A 14086-nucleotide genomic window follows, 5' to 3' on the forward strand; every position below is an offset into this window, starting at 1 on the left:
TTCCAAAGCGAAAACCCGTAAACTGCAGTTAACATATTTACCACACGGTAGCGACAATGAGTAGTTTTATTTACTGTGTAGCAAACATTGAGCGTAGAAGAAGAACGTACTTCCGTGCGGTTTGTTTTGGATGAGTATACGGCGGTTGCTCGGTAGCAGTAAACCCGTAGATTAAACTCAGTATGTCAGCCGCTGACGACGACACCGAATTACGGGACCTGCTTATCCAGAACCTGGAGAACAACGGCGTCCTCAACAAGCTCAAGGTCCGGGAACTTCCCTCTCTCTTACCGGCTTTCGTTATTTCCGCGTTGCCCACCGGTTAGCCTGGTTGGGCTAACATTAGCTCAACAACTAGCTCGCAAAACCGCCAGTCAGTGAACCATTCACTCCCTTATTCACACGTCACATGGCAACATACTGTACATCCATCCATCCTGCCATTCACACATCATATAGAGATGTTCAACTATTCACTCTCTCATTCACATGTCATATAGATATGTACAAATACATACTTTGGAATGTGGGAGGAAACCCATGCAGACAGGGGGAGAACATGCAGAATAAAATAAGACAAAATGCATATAATAAATGATTAGAATAAACAAATCTTATTTGTGTGTGATTTAGGCGGAGATGCGAGCAGCCGTGTTCTTGGCTCTGGAGGAGCAGGACAAGCTCGAGGTGATGGCCAACTTCCATTCCCCTCCATGCCCGCTACAGGTCTCACAGATTCTCACGGTGCTCCTTTTTTTCACCACAGAACAAAACTCCCCTGGTCAACGAGGCCCTCAAGAAATGTCTCAACACTAGGGATGGTCAGTCTTACCTGGTTTTTCCTTTTAAACATAAGAAAGCATGACTTTGATATGTATATATTTTATATAAAAAAAATGTTTCCCGAAATTCTCAAGCTAATTGTTCAGTAATTCTTCAGTACATTTTTTTATATGCAAATGAGTTTTTAAAGAATGTATTTATGTCAAACTGTTATTATTATTATTACTAGTGATTGTATAATAATATTAAAAATATTATTATTATTATCATTTTTATTGTTTCGAACTCTCCAATATTAATTATAGTTCTGACTCATTTCAAAGATAACATAAATAATGTTTTTATTATCTGTTGGCCCTTTTTGTACTGACGTCACCATTTTTTGCTAACACAATCTAAATTTCTCTCATTTAACTGAAATGTCCTTAGTAAATGGACAACAGCTCAAAAAAAAGACATTTCTTAAAACTGACCCATATAAACTGTTCACGATAACCAAGAACAATATGCTTATGCAAGAAACCTGCATTTTAGTGATGTTCATGAGACTGTATATGTATATATTATTTATGTATGTATGTATGTGTGTGTGTGTGTGTGTGTGTGTGTGTGTGTGTGTGTGTGTGTGTGTGTGTGTGTGTGTGTATCTTGGAAGTTCAGGTGCAGTTGCAGTTTGCGTTTGTCACCATAGGACAGTGCTATAATATCGTATGCTCCTCTGTTGCCTAACCAACTGGAATGATAGGAATCCTGAAATCTATGAATCAAATGTAAAGTCATCTAACGAGCCAACCAACTAGCCAAGCATCTATAAAATTCCTTTGTATCTATAAGTCTGTATGTGTAAATAAAAAGTGGCTTGAATGACAAAATTTACAAACAATAAAAAAAATCTAAACAATAAAACTGCATAGTTCAAACTCAAACTTAATGGAAGTTTTATGGAAACAAATGGATAATTAACTTAGAAAAAAAACTTTGAAAAGAATGGAGGAAAGATAAAAGTTAGCTTGCGCGATCTGAGACTGAAGCAGAGGCCGCTGTGTGTCTGCAGGCCGCCTGGTGGTCGGTCTGATCGTGGATTTTCTGCAGGTGTTTCACCTGGACTTCAGCCTTGCCGTCTTTCAGCCCGAGATCAACTCAGTAAGAGCCCGGTCCTCCTTCTTATCCTGACAACAAACATCGATCACACATTGTTCACAGGACGTGTGTAATGTGTAGTTAAACAGTGTCGACGGGAGGGAGACAGTCAGCAGGGAACTCGGTCTGTCGGAGTCTGACGTGAACAAAAACAGCCCTCTGCTCCTGGAGCTCGTCAGGAGGAGGCACAAAGACAATGTACCTGCCCCCTCCCCTGAGGTGAGATCCCCACCCCTTACAGCCCAAACACACGCATCCCACTAATTCAGTTTGCTTGTGCATAATTTAATCCATGTTCATTAATACCCTGACTTACCGGTTTGACTCGCTCCGTGACTGAGTCGAAAACTCAGTCTGCTCCTATTGTAGTCCCTCGTTTATCGCAGGGCTTATGTTCTAGAACTAGCCACAATAAATGCAAATCTGCAAAGTAGCAACCAAAGTCTTATTTCATTATTTATATGTATTTTAAAGCTTTATGACCCTCCCCAGACATATTAACGTTTCCAGTACTCCTACAAACACTTCCTACACTCTTAAACGAGTAGTGATCTTGTGTGGATGCAAAATGGACGAGACAAGATGCTGAATGCGTGCTATGCAGAGATGCAGGGAGTGATGCTAAGGTCGCTTAGCGAATTGGAGTCCAGGATACAGAACACCATGCTCTGGTGGGTCGCTAACCTGAAAGAATAAATAAATAGATACATCTATGGAGCAAAAACGCGCGGTATAGCTAAAAATCTACAATAGAAAATTGCATTGCGGATCAAAAATTTGGATTTTTTTGCTACTGCGAAGTGTGAACCACAACATGGCAAGGTACTCCTGTATATCAAATTAAGATTTCCCCATTAAAATGAATGAAATGCGATTAATCTGTTCCAACTGCCCGGTTTTGTTATGCGTTTTTACAGAAATATGTATTTTAACATGTAATGTATAAAAAAGAAATGATGAAAGCGAACGGAAAGAAACCAACTGGTTTAACCTGCACACTACGCTACACTATCACTAAACTTAATTTAGCAACAAAGTGAATGCCGGTCCTCTTATTAAAGCAATCAAACCGTCCCTGACTGGCTTAGGATCCCTCTTCCGATACCTCGTCTATTGACGTTCCCGCTGTCTGCTGCACCAAATTCTGTAAATGCTTTGCAGCTGCTCACAGAAGATGCTCCCAGTTATCTCACCAACAACAACTTCTCCATCTCTTCACGGACGAGTTGACAAACACAGAGACATTACTCATATTTAAAAATAAATAAATAAATAAAAAACGAAGAAATTAATGTATGTATTATATGGCGCTAAATGACTGTACTGTAATGTAATGTAATTTTTTTCATGATTTTCACCGGGCTGCCCAGTGCCGGCAGCGTTTCAAATTTTCGTTAAACGCCACTTCCTGTGGCCACATCGGTGTCAAACGCTCAGCCCGCTCGCTCCTAACTCAGATCTCGGCTCGTATCACTAACCAAAAAAATCGACTGACCAACGGCCTGTACCTTGGGAAAAAAAAAACTAAGTCGATGCACTCCTAAGTCAAGGTTTCAACTGAAGATGATGGAGCTCTCCTGTCTTCAGGTTCTCCAGCAGGACATCATCCGACCTCAAAGTCCGCCTGTGGAGGAGAAGATAAGCTCACAGCCCATCAGCAAGGTAAATGTTGATGTCATAGTAGTGATATCATCCACTGTTGTGTTTACAGCAATGATATTTTTTTCACGAATGAAAAGCAAAAGGCAGACGCAGTAGCATGTATGTATGTATGCGCGTGTGTGTGTGTTTGTGTGTAGCAGAGGGTCTTCACGCACCGGGAATCCTCTGTGAACATGAAGGGGGACGGGATGGATCTGGACCTGGAGGGCGACAACGACCCGGACGAGGACGACTCCTTCTTCGATGACCCGCTGCCGAAACCGCAGAAGACTTACGGCTGGTGAGGATAAAAAAAAAGAGAGACCTTTGACTGCTGGATGGGCGACAGCGCCATTTCAAACGGGATTTGACGGCGAGACGCTTTCAGCAGAGTTTCATTATAAGAGTTATATAGTCATATAGTTATATACCGTAATTTCCAGACTATTGAGCGCACATCAATAGAAGCCGCAACGGCTTGCCGATCGCAATCTAGGACTTCCTCCTGCGCACTAAAACCGCCAAAGTCGTCTTCTTCAGTGTCGGGAGTTAACCAGGATAAATGCTTTAGCGGCGTCAAACCCCCACAAATATATGCACAAAAAAGTGCATATATTAGCCGCATCGTTGTTTAAGTGAAAAAAGTTCTGGCTTATCGTCTGGAATATATATGTATAATTATATTTATTATAAGATTCCCCCTGTTGCTCCTTCACAGGAAGGTAGAGGCGTCAAGGGATCCAGACAGTCCTGTGGGGTCCCTCTCTTCAGGAGGGGGGCGGAGCACATCGGAGCACAGCGGTGTGTGTGTGTGTGTCGGAGCAGTGTGTTAAGTGTGTGTCTCCGAGCATCTGATCAATCTGGTGCTCTCTCTCTTTCTCTTTCTCTCTCAGTGCCGAAATCCAGAGAACCCGCGTTCAAGGACGCCAAGGAACAAGGATTCAAGGATGTCAAGGAGCAAAGCTTCAAGGACTCCAGGGTGTCGAGTGACAAAAGTGGATCCCTGCATTTAGGTGCTGGAGGCCGAAGGTCCGACACTCTTTACCGTGTGATTGCAGTTGTACGCATTGAAAATGACCAGAGGTGTTTTTGTCTACAGATGAAGACGTAGAATACGACGACGACTTTAACAGGTGAGTGAACCGACTCTAAATATTCAACAATATTTGAGGATTCTTTGACAATTTTTTAACATGATCAATCACATTGCTATTTATTTGCATGTTTTTAAGATGTTTCTCAGTGCTTTAAAAGATATTTATAAGGAGATTTATTTAGACTTAATAATGGAATTATAGTAGTATATTTAAGGAATTTAAAAGCGACCTCTGTGTCAGTCACCGGTCGGATCTTTCCCGGAGCGAGCTAAGCATCGGCGAGGAGATCGAGGAGGTTTCCATCGAGGGACCGGAGAGCAGCGACAAGGTGAGAGTCCGGTCTCTGCGTGGTATCACGGGACTCCACCCGTTTCTGATCGGCATTTTGACCCGCAGCTGGACGACACTCAGGATCTGAGCGTGTCCCAGCTGAGCCAGAACCACAGCGTGGACTACATGGAGGATGTGGCCTGAGAGTCCCCATCACACAGCTCTTCACCCCTCCGTATTTAACATGTACAGTTTTTGACCCCGCGGATGAATCTGTTTTACTACTACAGTTAATCCGGATCAGTTTGGGTTTTATATTTATATTAAATCCATTGCAGCTCAAAAGCAGTGACTTTGCCTCTCCTTTTCTTCGTCCTCGTCTTCAAAACCAATCAATCTTTACTATTTCTCTTGAAAAAAAAAGGCCTTTTAACTCTGACCAATTCAAAATGAAATTACAAATAATTTTGATGATAGTCTGAAATATCTTTTGTTAATAAATTTACATTTAATATCTATATTATATAATGATATAATGTACATTTCATATATATTTCATATATTTGTTTAATGAATTTATAGATACATTTACTACGTATAGATCCAAACCACTACTTTATTGGAATCACTGGTGATTTAATCCCCAATTCAGGGAATTTTGTCGGGGTACGTCACATCAACCTGGTTTCCTTTCTTTTTAGATTTACTATTTTGGAAAACATAAATGACAGTATTTTTTGCACTACAAGGGGCGTTTAAAATCCTTAAGTTTTCTCAAAAATTGGCCTGGCGCCTCATAATTCAGTGCGCCTTATGAATGAATTACTGACCAACCAATTTTGTGTGACACACTGCACTCAAAAATCTTTCTAAATGTTTTAGCGCAACTTTGTTGGGCAAAGAAGCCGCTCTGCTTGACTGATTGTCGGACCGCTCCCACCTGACACAGGGACGTCATGTTAAAGTCGGTCCTTGAGTGAATATAGGTTGCAATGCCTGATGTTAGATAACTAATGATGTATTGCTGGAGTACAACGTTGTTCCAACCTCACACTAAGAATAAGAATAAGAATAAGAACAACTTTATTAATCCCGAAGGAAATTGCAGTGCCAGAGTTACAGAAAATATAACAGTAATAAATAATAAAAGAAAGGCAGAATTAGAAATAAAAATAAACTATAAACTATAAAGTGTCTCAGTGAAACTATAAAGTGTCTTAGTAAGCAGTGATAAAACTATAAGTGTCTTAGTAACAAGTGAGGTAAGGAGTGCACAATAGTATGATAGAAGGGAACGTTGTAGAGTAGCTGTCATGAGATGAGATGAAATATTGCACAGTGTAGCTGTTATGTAACTCCAGGTGTCTGCTATCGCTGGCAACGATAAACCAATCAGACAACAGAACATAGTGAGCTTACCTCCGCCACTATTTGTAATAGCGGTGTGGACTGTGCTTCAACAGAATGTTACTTTAAATTTGTGTGTATGAGGACCCCAAAAATGTCACCTGTTAAGAAACATGAATAGGAAGCGGAGTTCAAACTCAGGCTATCAGTCACAAAGTAGATCATATGCCGGTGTCTCGCTGAGCCAGCCTCGGGGGGGCACGGGCCGGAAACTGGGCATCTGTAGGTCAAAGAAGAAAGCAGAGAGAGAAGCGGGAAGGTAACAGTCTGTGACTGAGAGTAGGGACTATGAATATCGGGACTATGACAGGAAAAGTTAGATAGTTGGTCGACATGATGCAGAGAAGGAAGGTGGATATACTGTGTGTCCAGGAGACCAGGTGGAAAAGTAGTAAGGCTAGAAGCTTAGGAGCAGCTTTAAGTTGTACTATCATGGTACTGACAAGAAGAGAAATGGAGTAGGAGTTATCTTGCAGGAGGAGTTTGATTGTAATGTGCTGGAGGTGAAAAGAATGTCAGATAGACTTATGAGTCTGAAATTGTAAATTGAAAGTGTGATACTCAGTGTTGTTAGAGGCTTTGCCCCGCAGGTGAGTTTGAAGAGAAGGGGTAATTCTAGAATGAGCAAGATGAAGTGATGCAGAATATTCCCAGAGATGAGAGAGTGGTCATTGATGCAGACTTTAATGGGCATGTTGGTGAAGGCAATAGAGGGGATGAAGAGGTGATTTGGTTTACAGGATAGGAACACAAAGGGACAGATGGTGGTAGATTTTGCAAAAAGGATGGAAAGGATGGCTGTAGTAAACACTTTTTTCCAGAAAAGACAGGGACATAAGGTAATTTATAAGAGCAGAGGTAGGAGCATGCAGGTAGACTACATCTTGTACAGATGAGGTAACCAGACAGAGATCAGTGACCGCAGGAGGAGGAGGAGGAGGAGGAGAATAGAGCAGCGCTGAAGAATTCAACATGAATGAATCAATAGTACCGAAGTGAAGGAAGCAAGCAGATGAACTGCGCCAAGTAGAGGAGCCCAAACAGAGTTTCTGAGGGAACAAAGCGAGGTGAATGAGATGAAAAAAGTTTGACCGGATGACTGTTTTGTTTGGGTTTATATACCGTATATTTTATCCTGCGCCTTATAACGCGGTGTGTCTTATGTATGAAAATAGACTTGTTCAATGATAATGCACTTTGTAATGCAGTGCACCTTATGGCCCGCAAAATACGGTAGGGACAAAAAATATTAAGAAATAAATTCCAGCCTCGCCTCAGCCTTTAGCCTTCATGATAATAAAAAAAAAACTTTTTTTGTGGATGGTAAAGGATGAAAAGAATCGATATAGGAAATGAATGTATTAAAAATTACATTAAATCAATTTGACAAGATTGTAATCACCTGACAATGAATGTGGCAAAGACATTGGAAATGGTGGTGGACTCCAGTAGGAAAACAGCACACACCCTCTGCAGCTACCGACACTCACACACACATGCACACACACTCTGGTTGTGCATATAAAGTACCCTGAGTTGGCTCTGCTTCCTTTGGAGTTGTCAGGGCTTTTCGTGCAACTGAGCAAAGGATGCCAACAAACTCATCAAAAAAGATGCTGTCGTCTGGAAGCTCGCCACCCAGGAAGAAGGTGGCCGAGGACAGAATGCAGGCATTAGCAAGTACAACGGATCCCCCTCCTCCCCTCCCTTTTTTGATACCATTCTGTTATTTATTTATTCATTATCTTTCTTATTTTTCATCTTTATATTGTGACAAATATGCCTGACTGCTATTGCAAATTAATATGTATGCATCTAAGCTTAATATAACATTTTTATTTATTATCATTTTTGTCTGTATGGACTTCATATTGTTGCTCTTGTTCTGTATATAATTTTTTCAATTTTTTCGCTGACGCCTGTCTGTCTCTGCCTGCCTCTTTGTTTGTCTGGCCTTAAAGTGGGAACGAACATTTCCTCTTGATCAGTTCTGATCAGGCGTTCAACCTCAGCAGCAAGGTGAGTCACCCCTTTATGCGCGGATCGTAAACTATTCTCGCCTGAGGAGTTATTTAAATTAATTTCATTTATCGTTTAATTCATTCTTTTTTTCTTTTTGACGCATACCTTAGAATCCCTGAGAAGTAATGAGTGACAGAACCTTTTCGATTTTGCCAAAGAGGAACTGAATGAATAATGACTGTTAATGGGATCCAAGACATAATTTTATTTGGTTCTGCTTTATTTTTTATAAAATGCAACACACCTGAAAAAGCATCTTTGTTGAGGCCTCCAAAAGAGATTTGCTTTTTCTTATTTTAAGGTAGAACGACAAAGTTTCAGTTAAATAAAACGCAATGGAATCATATAATGTGACTCCAACCACGGCGTGAAGTTACATTACAACTTAACTTTTATATGTGACAAATTCTGAGACTAGAAGCCTGTTCTTGGTTTTCACGATGGCGTTCATCTCAAGTCAACACTAATACTGAAAAGGGGTGCAGCCAGGGGTGTCAGTGAGAATATAAGCGTCAGTTCGGGGTTGCTTGGGGCAGATTTGACTTAAGGTGGCATTTGTAATACGGGAAGTGGCAGTTGGAACAAGGCTTGTGTTTGAGGAACGCCGGGCGGTGGTCAGAGCCGATTTATTCATCGTGCATCATCACGTCACTGTGTTCGCAGTCGCTGTTTCAACGCTGTAAATATGCTCTATTTTGTTCCTCATGGTAAAATTTGGTTGAAATGATTGCATTTCCTAATTTGACCCGGCCATTTTTTCCAAAACGTTGATTTGTTATGAATTAACAGCTGATTTTAAAGCCCTTTTGAGATTATTTTGTGCATATCTTTGGGTCGGTTCTTCCAAGGTAACAACTTGAAGTGATTTCCTTCAAATGTTTCGGCACAGGGTTGCAGATGCTAATGCTACATATTATTAATAATGCTATTATTATGTATTAATGATTATAATTAAAATTCAGTTGCTAATTTTTTGACTTTTTCAAAACAATTCACGGAAGAGAATTTTAATAGACGTTTTAAACGGTCTCAAGGTGCTTTCCCGCTGATATGTAAATAATTTTGTGGTTGATTCTGATTCTTTAGGTTATTTTTGGGGTAATGGTTAATGTGACTTTTTCCCATCCTTAATGCAATAACTGGCTTTCTCTCAAATTGCACTTTGAGTGAATTGGTTCCCTGCGTCAGTAATACTTGCCAAATTTGCTGTAAGTCTAATGATAAATTTCTAATTTTCCAGGTAATATTTACCAAATTTATTTCTCAATTTTTCACACTGGAAACTTAAATAAATCCAGTTATGACTGCGGCGCATAAGATCAAACACCTTAATGATGTGAATAAGGTCACCGTGTCTACATTGACCTGATTCTCTGCAAACATCCTGCTGAAAATATCTAAGATCTGCAGCAAACCGTAACAAAAGTGCAGATGCACCGATGAGCCGCAGACCGACACTTTTTTTTTTTTTGCTGTTTTTACAAATTTCACATGGGATTTGAGGAAAAAGCTATTCATTATGTTCCAGATCAAGTCGCAATCTGAGAACCGTCATGAAAACGGACAGAAAATATCGGATATTTTTTCTTCTTTCTCTTCTCCTTTCGCCTTTTCCCTTCAGGGGTCGCCACAGCGAATCAAACTTCTCCATCTAACCCTATTCTCTGTATCCTCCTCTCTCACACCAACCATCTTCATATCCCTTCTCATTACGTCCATAAATCTTTTCTTTGGTCTTCCTCTAGACCTCCTGCCTGGCAGCTGCGATCCCAGCATCCGTCTACCAATGTATTCACTATCCCAATATTCAAAGTCCCTACTCTAAGTCCCAGATTCTTCTCTCTCTACTTCCGAACACACCTTCCTCCTCTCCTTCTTTGACCTACAGTGGCCCAGCTTCCATTGGTTCCCTGTAGGTCATCGGTACCAATGGGGGTCGTTTTTAACCCGGGCCCTGAATGATCCAGCTCGATCTGGTTATAATAATTGATTCGCATGTTAGGTTTTGGAAAAAGTTTTAGACACCGGCCCATGCCGCCCTGAGGCTGCATTAATATCGGATATTTCTATTATTTTCAATCTCATCCATTAAATCTCAAATATCACATTTTTCCACCACATCACTTTTTTACTCATAGTTTTATTTTTATTTTATCCCAGTCCACAATATGTATGATAATATTTAAGGATGAAAGATTTTTCTCTACTTCTATACTGTTAATTACTAAGACGTTAGACAATTATTTTATTTTTTTTTAGTAAGTCAAAATAGGCACAGTTAGCGCTTCCTCGTCATAGAAAAAAGGTCCCCGGTTCAATTCAGACAGACTCCCCCAGGTTCTCTGATTTCCTCCGTTCAAAACATGCAGGAGGTTCATTGGAAACCCTGAAATGGGAGGGTGAATAGCAGTGCTGTGCGATACTGCAATTTTTGTTATTGACCCGATAAGGAATAAATACAAAAATAGCTTATCATCATCTATAAAGTGAATCATCACTATGTACATTTGAATGAAGATTGAAAATTTTAATATTAAGATCATTGAAGATTTTGTCATTTTCCTGTAATTGGATGGTCATGATTATGATCATTTAAAATTGTTTGACTTTAGGCAAAAAAATAGGCAAAAAAAAAAAAAGGTAAAAAAATACCTTTCATTACCTGGCTCAATATTTCCGATTTTATCAACAAACTTGCACACATGAAATCTGCACAAAATTATTAATGGAGAACTGAGAATTTTTTTTTATCAAAAGACGGATCCCGTATAGGGGTCCGCATTGCAACGTAAAAGTACGTGCGTGCAAAGAGATACGGAGTCCGTGTGTGTGTGTGTGTGTGTGTGTGTGTGTCAGGCGTGTGCCGTTAGGCACCTCTTTGACGAGTGCATACAAGAGCAAAACTTCAGGAAGCATCAATCTTATCACACTAGAACAGATAACAAAACTGACTTTGACATCTTTGTTATCGATATTTGGATCGATCAGCCCACTATTAGTGATTGGTTGTATGTCGTTATATGTGGTCTTGTGATTGGCTGACGGGCAGTCCAGGGTGAACCTTGTCTTTCGCCCAATGACATCAGGGCTTTGCAGCCATTGAGTCTCTTAGCAAGGGAATGGTTGGATGTCTCTATGTGTGGCCTTTTGATTGACAGGTGACGGTGCCTCCCTCCCTCTCGGTGAAATGTCGTTTTTTGGTAATTACCCAGATCCGTCCCGACCGCTGTTCTGTTCCTTCCCTCGAACTCTCTCTGCTCTGTTTTTGTATAGCGGAAGATGTTCAACCAATCAGAAGACAGCTGGAACGACACGGGCGACTACTATATAACCACACCTTGCGATGACAGCAACCCTGTCATGGAGCAGGTGGTCAAGCCATGCGTCCACTCCATCATCTGCATCCTGGGCCTTCTGGGAAACAGCCTGGTGATCGTCACTTTTGCCTTCTACAAACGGACCAAGTCTATGACCGATATCTACCTGCTCAACATTGCTGTCGCCGACCTGCTATTTGTCTTGTCCCTTCCGCTAATCGTCTATAACGACCTGGAGTTCTGGCCAATGGGTCTGGTCGCCTGCAAGCTATTGCACGGGGTCTACAGCGTCAACCTGTACAGCTGCATGCTGCTGCTCGCCTGCATCAGCGCCGACCGCTACTTCGCTATCGTATACGCACGTCGCAGCTTCCGGCTGCGCTCGGCAACCTACGGCCGCCTCACCTGCGCCGTGGTGTGGCTCGTCGCCCTGCTGGTCTCCATCCCCACCTTCTACTTTTACGAAAGTTTTGATTCGCAGAACTTCAATTTTTATGGGGTGGAAGTCCCGACCGCCCCCCCTCCCGCGTATATCTGCGGATTAAGGTTCACGGATCCCAACATGTCGTCAAAGATGAAGGTCGCCGTGCCCAGCTTCCAGATGGCCATTGGCTTCTTCCTGCCGCTGCTCGTCATGGCTTTCTGTTACAGCAGCGTCGTCCTCACGCTGCAGAGAGCCAGGAACTTTCAGCGGCACAAGGCGGTGCGGGTGGTTCTGGTCATCGTGATCGTGTTCCTGGTCTGCCACCTGCCCTACAATGTCGCCCTCCTCTACAACACCATCGTTGAGTTCAAGGAACAGTTGTGCCTGGAGGAGAATGTGTTGCATAGCGTCAAGATGTTGACGCAGATTCTGGCCTACCTGCACTGCTGCCTGAATCCGGTGCTGTACGCCTTCGTAGGTGTCAAGTTCAGAAACCACTTCAGGCAGATCATACAGGATCTGTGGTGTCTGGGGAAGAAATACATAACTCCCCGTCGCTTCTCCAGGGTCACGACGGTGATGTCCATGTCCACCCGTCGCGTGCCTGAAGCGTCTGCGGACAGTCACTCCTCTTTCACCATGTGAGGAGTGAAAGGTTTCGCAACCAGATGTTCTTCAGGTGCGCCTGGTCTGGACTCGATAATCAGGACACAGTCCATAGATCTACATTTATGTTTTGTGTTTATGCAACACGGCAAATTCTATGCAAACAATTAATACAAAAATTGAATAAATTAAAGCACAAAAACAAAAGATAAGGTCATCGAAGGAAGACCCAGAAAAGGTGATGACCAGTGAGCTGACTAACAGATAATTTTGCTTATCCTTTGATTCTAAATTAAAAATGTCCTCTTGTTATCATTAAAAAAAAACCCCACAATATTAATTTCTTACAAAAATAAAATGGAGATAACACGCAGCTATGACATCTCTCCACCCGCAAAGGAGAGCTAAGTGCATTGCTTGCGACACAAACGACTGCACATTATGGGATTTTTCATGGAAACACTCTTTTAACTGCAGCCATGCAAAAAGGAGTAGGATCCATGATAGAACCGTGTGGGACGCCACTGCAGACGCGTGCTGTCTGTCTGAGGTTAAAATTTAGTTTACACATTTGTTCAGCATGAGACAATGGCGGATTTACTCCAGCTATATGTCTATGAAACTTTAAAATCAGCCATGAATCCAAATCTGCTACCAGCAACATTTTGCAAAGTTAAGGTCAGGACGCCTCTTTCCGGCTTGTGTAACAACAAATTGCAGTTCATGTAAAACACCCAGAGACATAAATCTCATTTAAAGTCATTCGACCCCATGTTCACTTCATAACTTGTGAAAAAAAGTCTTGACATTTCTGATGAATTTAATAATTTGTTTACTTCAAATCATCAACAAACTTTTTTTTTTTCAGCAGTCGTTTCTTTTTTTTCACTGAGAGATAATTATAGTGATGCTATTTTTATAATTTCAGGAATTATCTTCTCATCATTGATCTATGATTTTATGTGCAACTTTTATCTTGTTTTGGTTTTTACTTTATTTCTTTTTGATGCAATTGTGTTTTTTTTCAACTATTTTTAAACTTTCTTCTGTGATGAATTATTTGTAAGTTCTTCATTTTGATATATAGAGTAATCTTCTCTCATTGATCTGATTATTCTTTGCACTTTTACGAAACATTGTGAATAAATGCCTTTTTCCCCACCAAAATTCTGGTTCTTTTATCTTCTATAAAGTTTTGCCACATAAAAAGAACAGTTTTTTCCCCAAATAATTGGTGTGAGGAAAAAACCCTGTCTCGCCCGAGTGAAGATTTTCCAGTTAGTTGTACAAATATTTTTTTTTCTCACAAACATTTTCCTTCTTTTACTGTTTTGTCCTTGTCCATTTTTTCATTAATTAAAGAGAAGTCGGAGAACAGA

General features: G+C 41.0%; 2 protein-coding genes across 3 annotated transcripts; both read left to right on the forward strand.

The window, feature by feature from the left end:
• Nucleotides 1-110: 110 nt before the first annotated feature.
• cep43 (centrosomal protein 43) lies at nucleotides 111-5276 on the forward strand. 2 transcript variants are annotated; one of them, XM_086143144.1, is made up of 12 exons: nucleotides 111-266; nucleotides 634-687; nucleotides 767-821; nucleotides 1838-1926; nucleotides 2005-2142; nucleotides 3511-3585; nucleotides 3723-3865; nucleotides 4283-4365; nucleotides 4458-4577; nucleotides 4664-4697; nucleotides 4902-4989; nucleotides 5058-5276. In XM_086143144.1, the coding sequence occupies exons 1-12, from the start codon at nucleotides 183-185 to the stop codon at nucleotides 5133-5135; spliced, it is 1041 nt and encodes a 346-aa protein (XP_085999270.1). In that variant the 5' UTR covers nucleotides 111-182; the 3' UTR covers nucleotides 5136-5276. The 2 variants fall into 2 exon arrangements, with proteins under 2 accessions (XP_085999270.1, XP_085999271.1); XM_086143145.1 differs by having other exon boundaries at nucleotides 3726-3865.
• Nucleotides 5277-7998: 2722 nt separating this feature from the next.
• Nucleotides 7999-12746, forward strand: ccr6a (chemokine (C-C motif) receptor 6a). Its single transcript, XM_086143306.1, has 3 exons — nucleotides 7999-8018; nucleotides 8300-8357; nucleotides 11634-12746. The coding sequence occupies exon 3, from the start codon at nucleotides 11640-11642 to the stop codon at nucleotides 12744-12746; it is 1107 nt and encodes a 368-aa protein (XP_085999432.1). The 5' UTR covers nucleotides 7999-8018; nucleotides 8300-8357; nucleotides 11634-11639.
• Nucleotides 12747-14086: the final 1340 nt, after the last annotated feature.

The sequence above is a fragment of the Fistularia commersonii genome, chromosome 36 (genome assembly GCF_037954325.1).
Source record: "Fistularia commersonii isolate RoL2024-O1a breed Wild chromosome 36, RoL_Fcom_v1.0, whole genome shotgun sequence".
Taxonomy (NCBI): domain Eukaryota; kingdom Metazoa; phylum Chordata; class Actinopteri; order Syngnathiformes; family Fistulariidae; genus Fistularia; species Fistularia commersonii.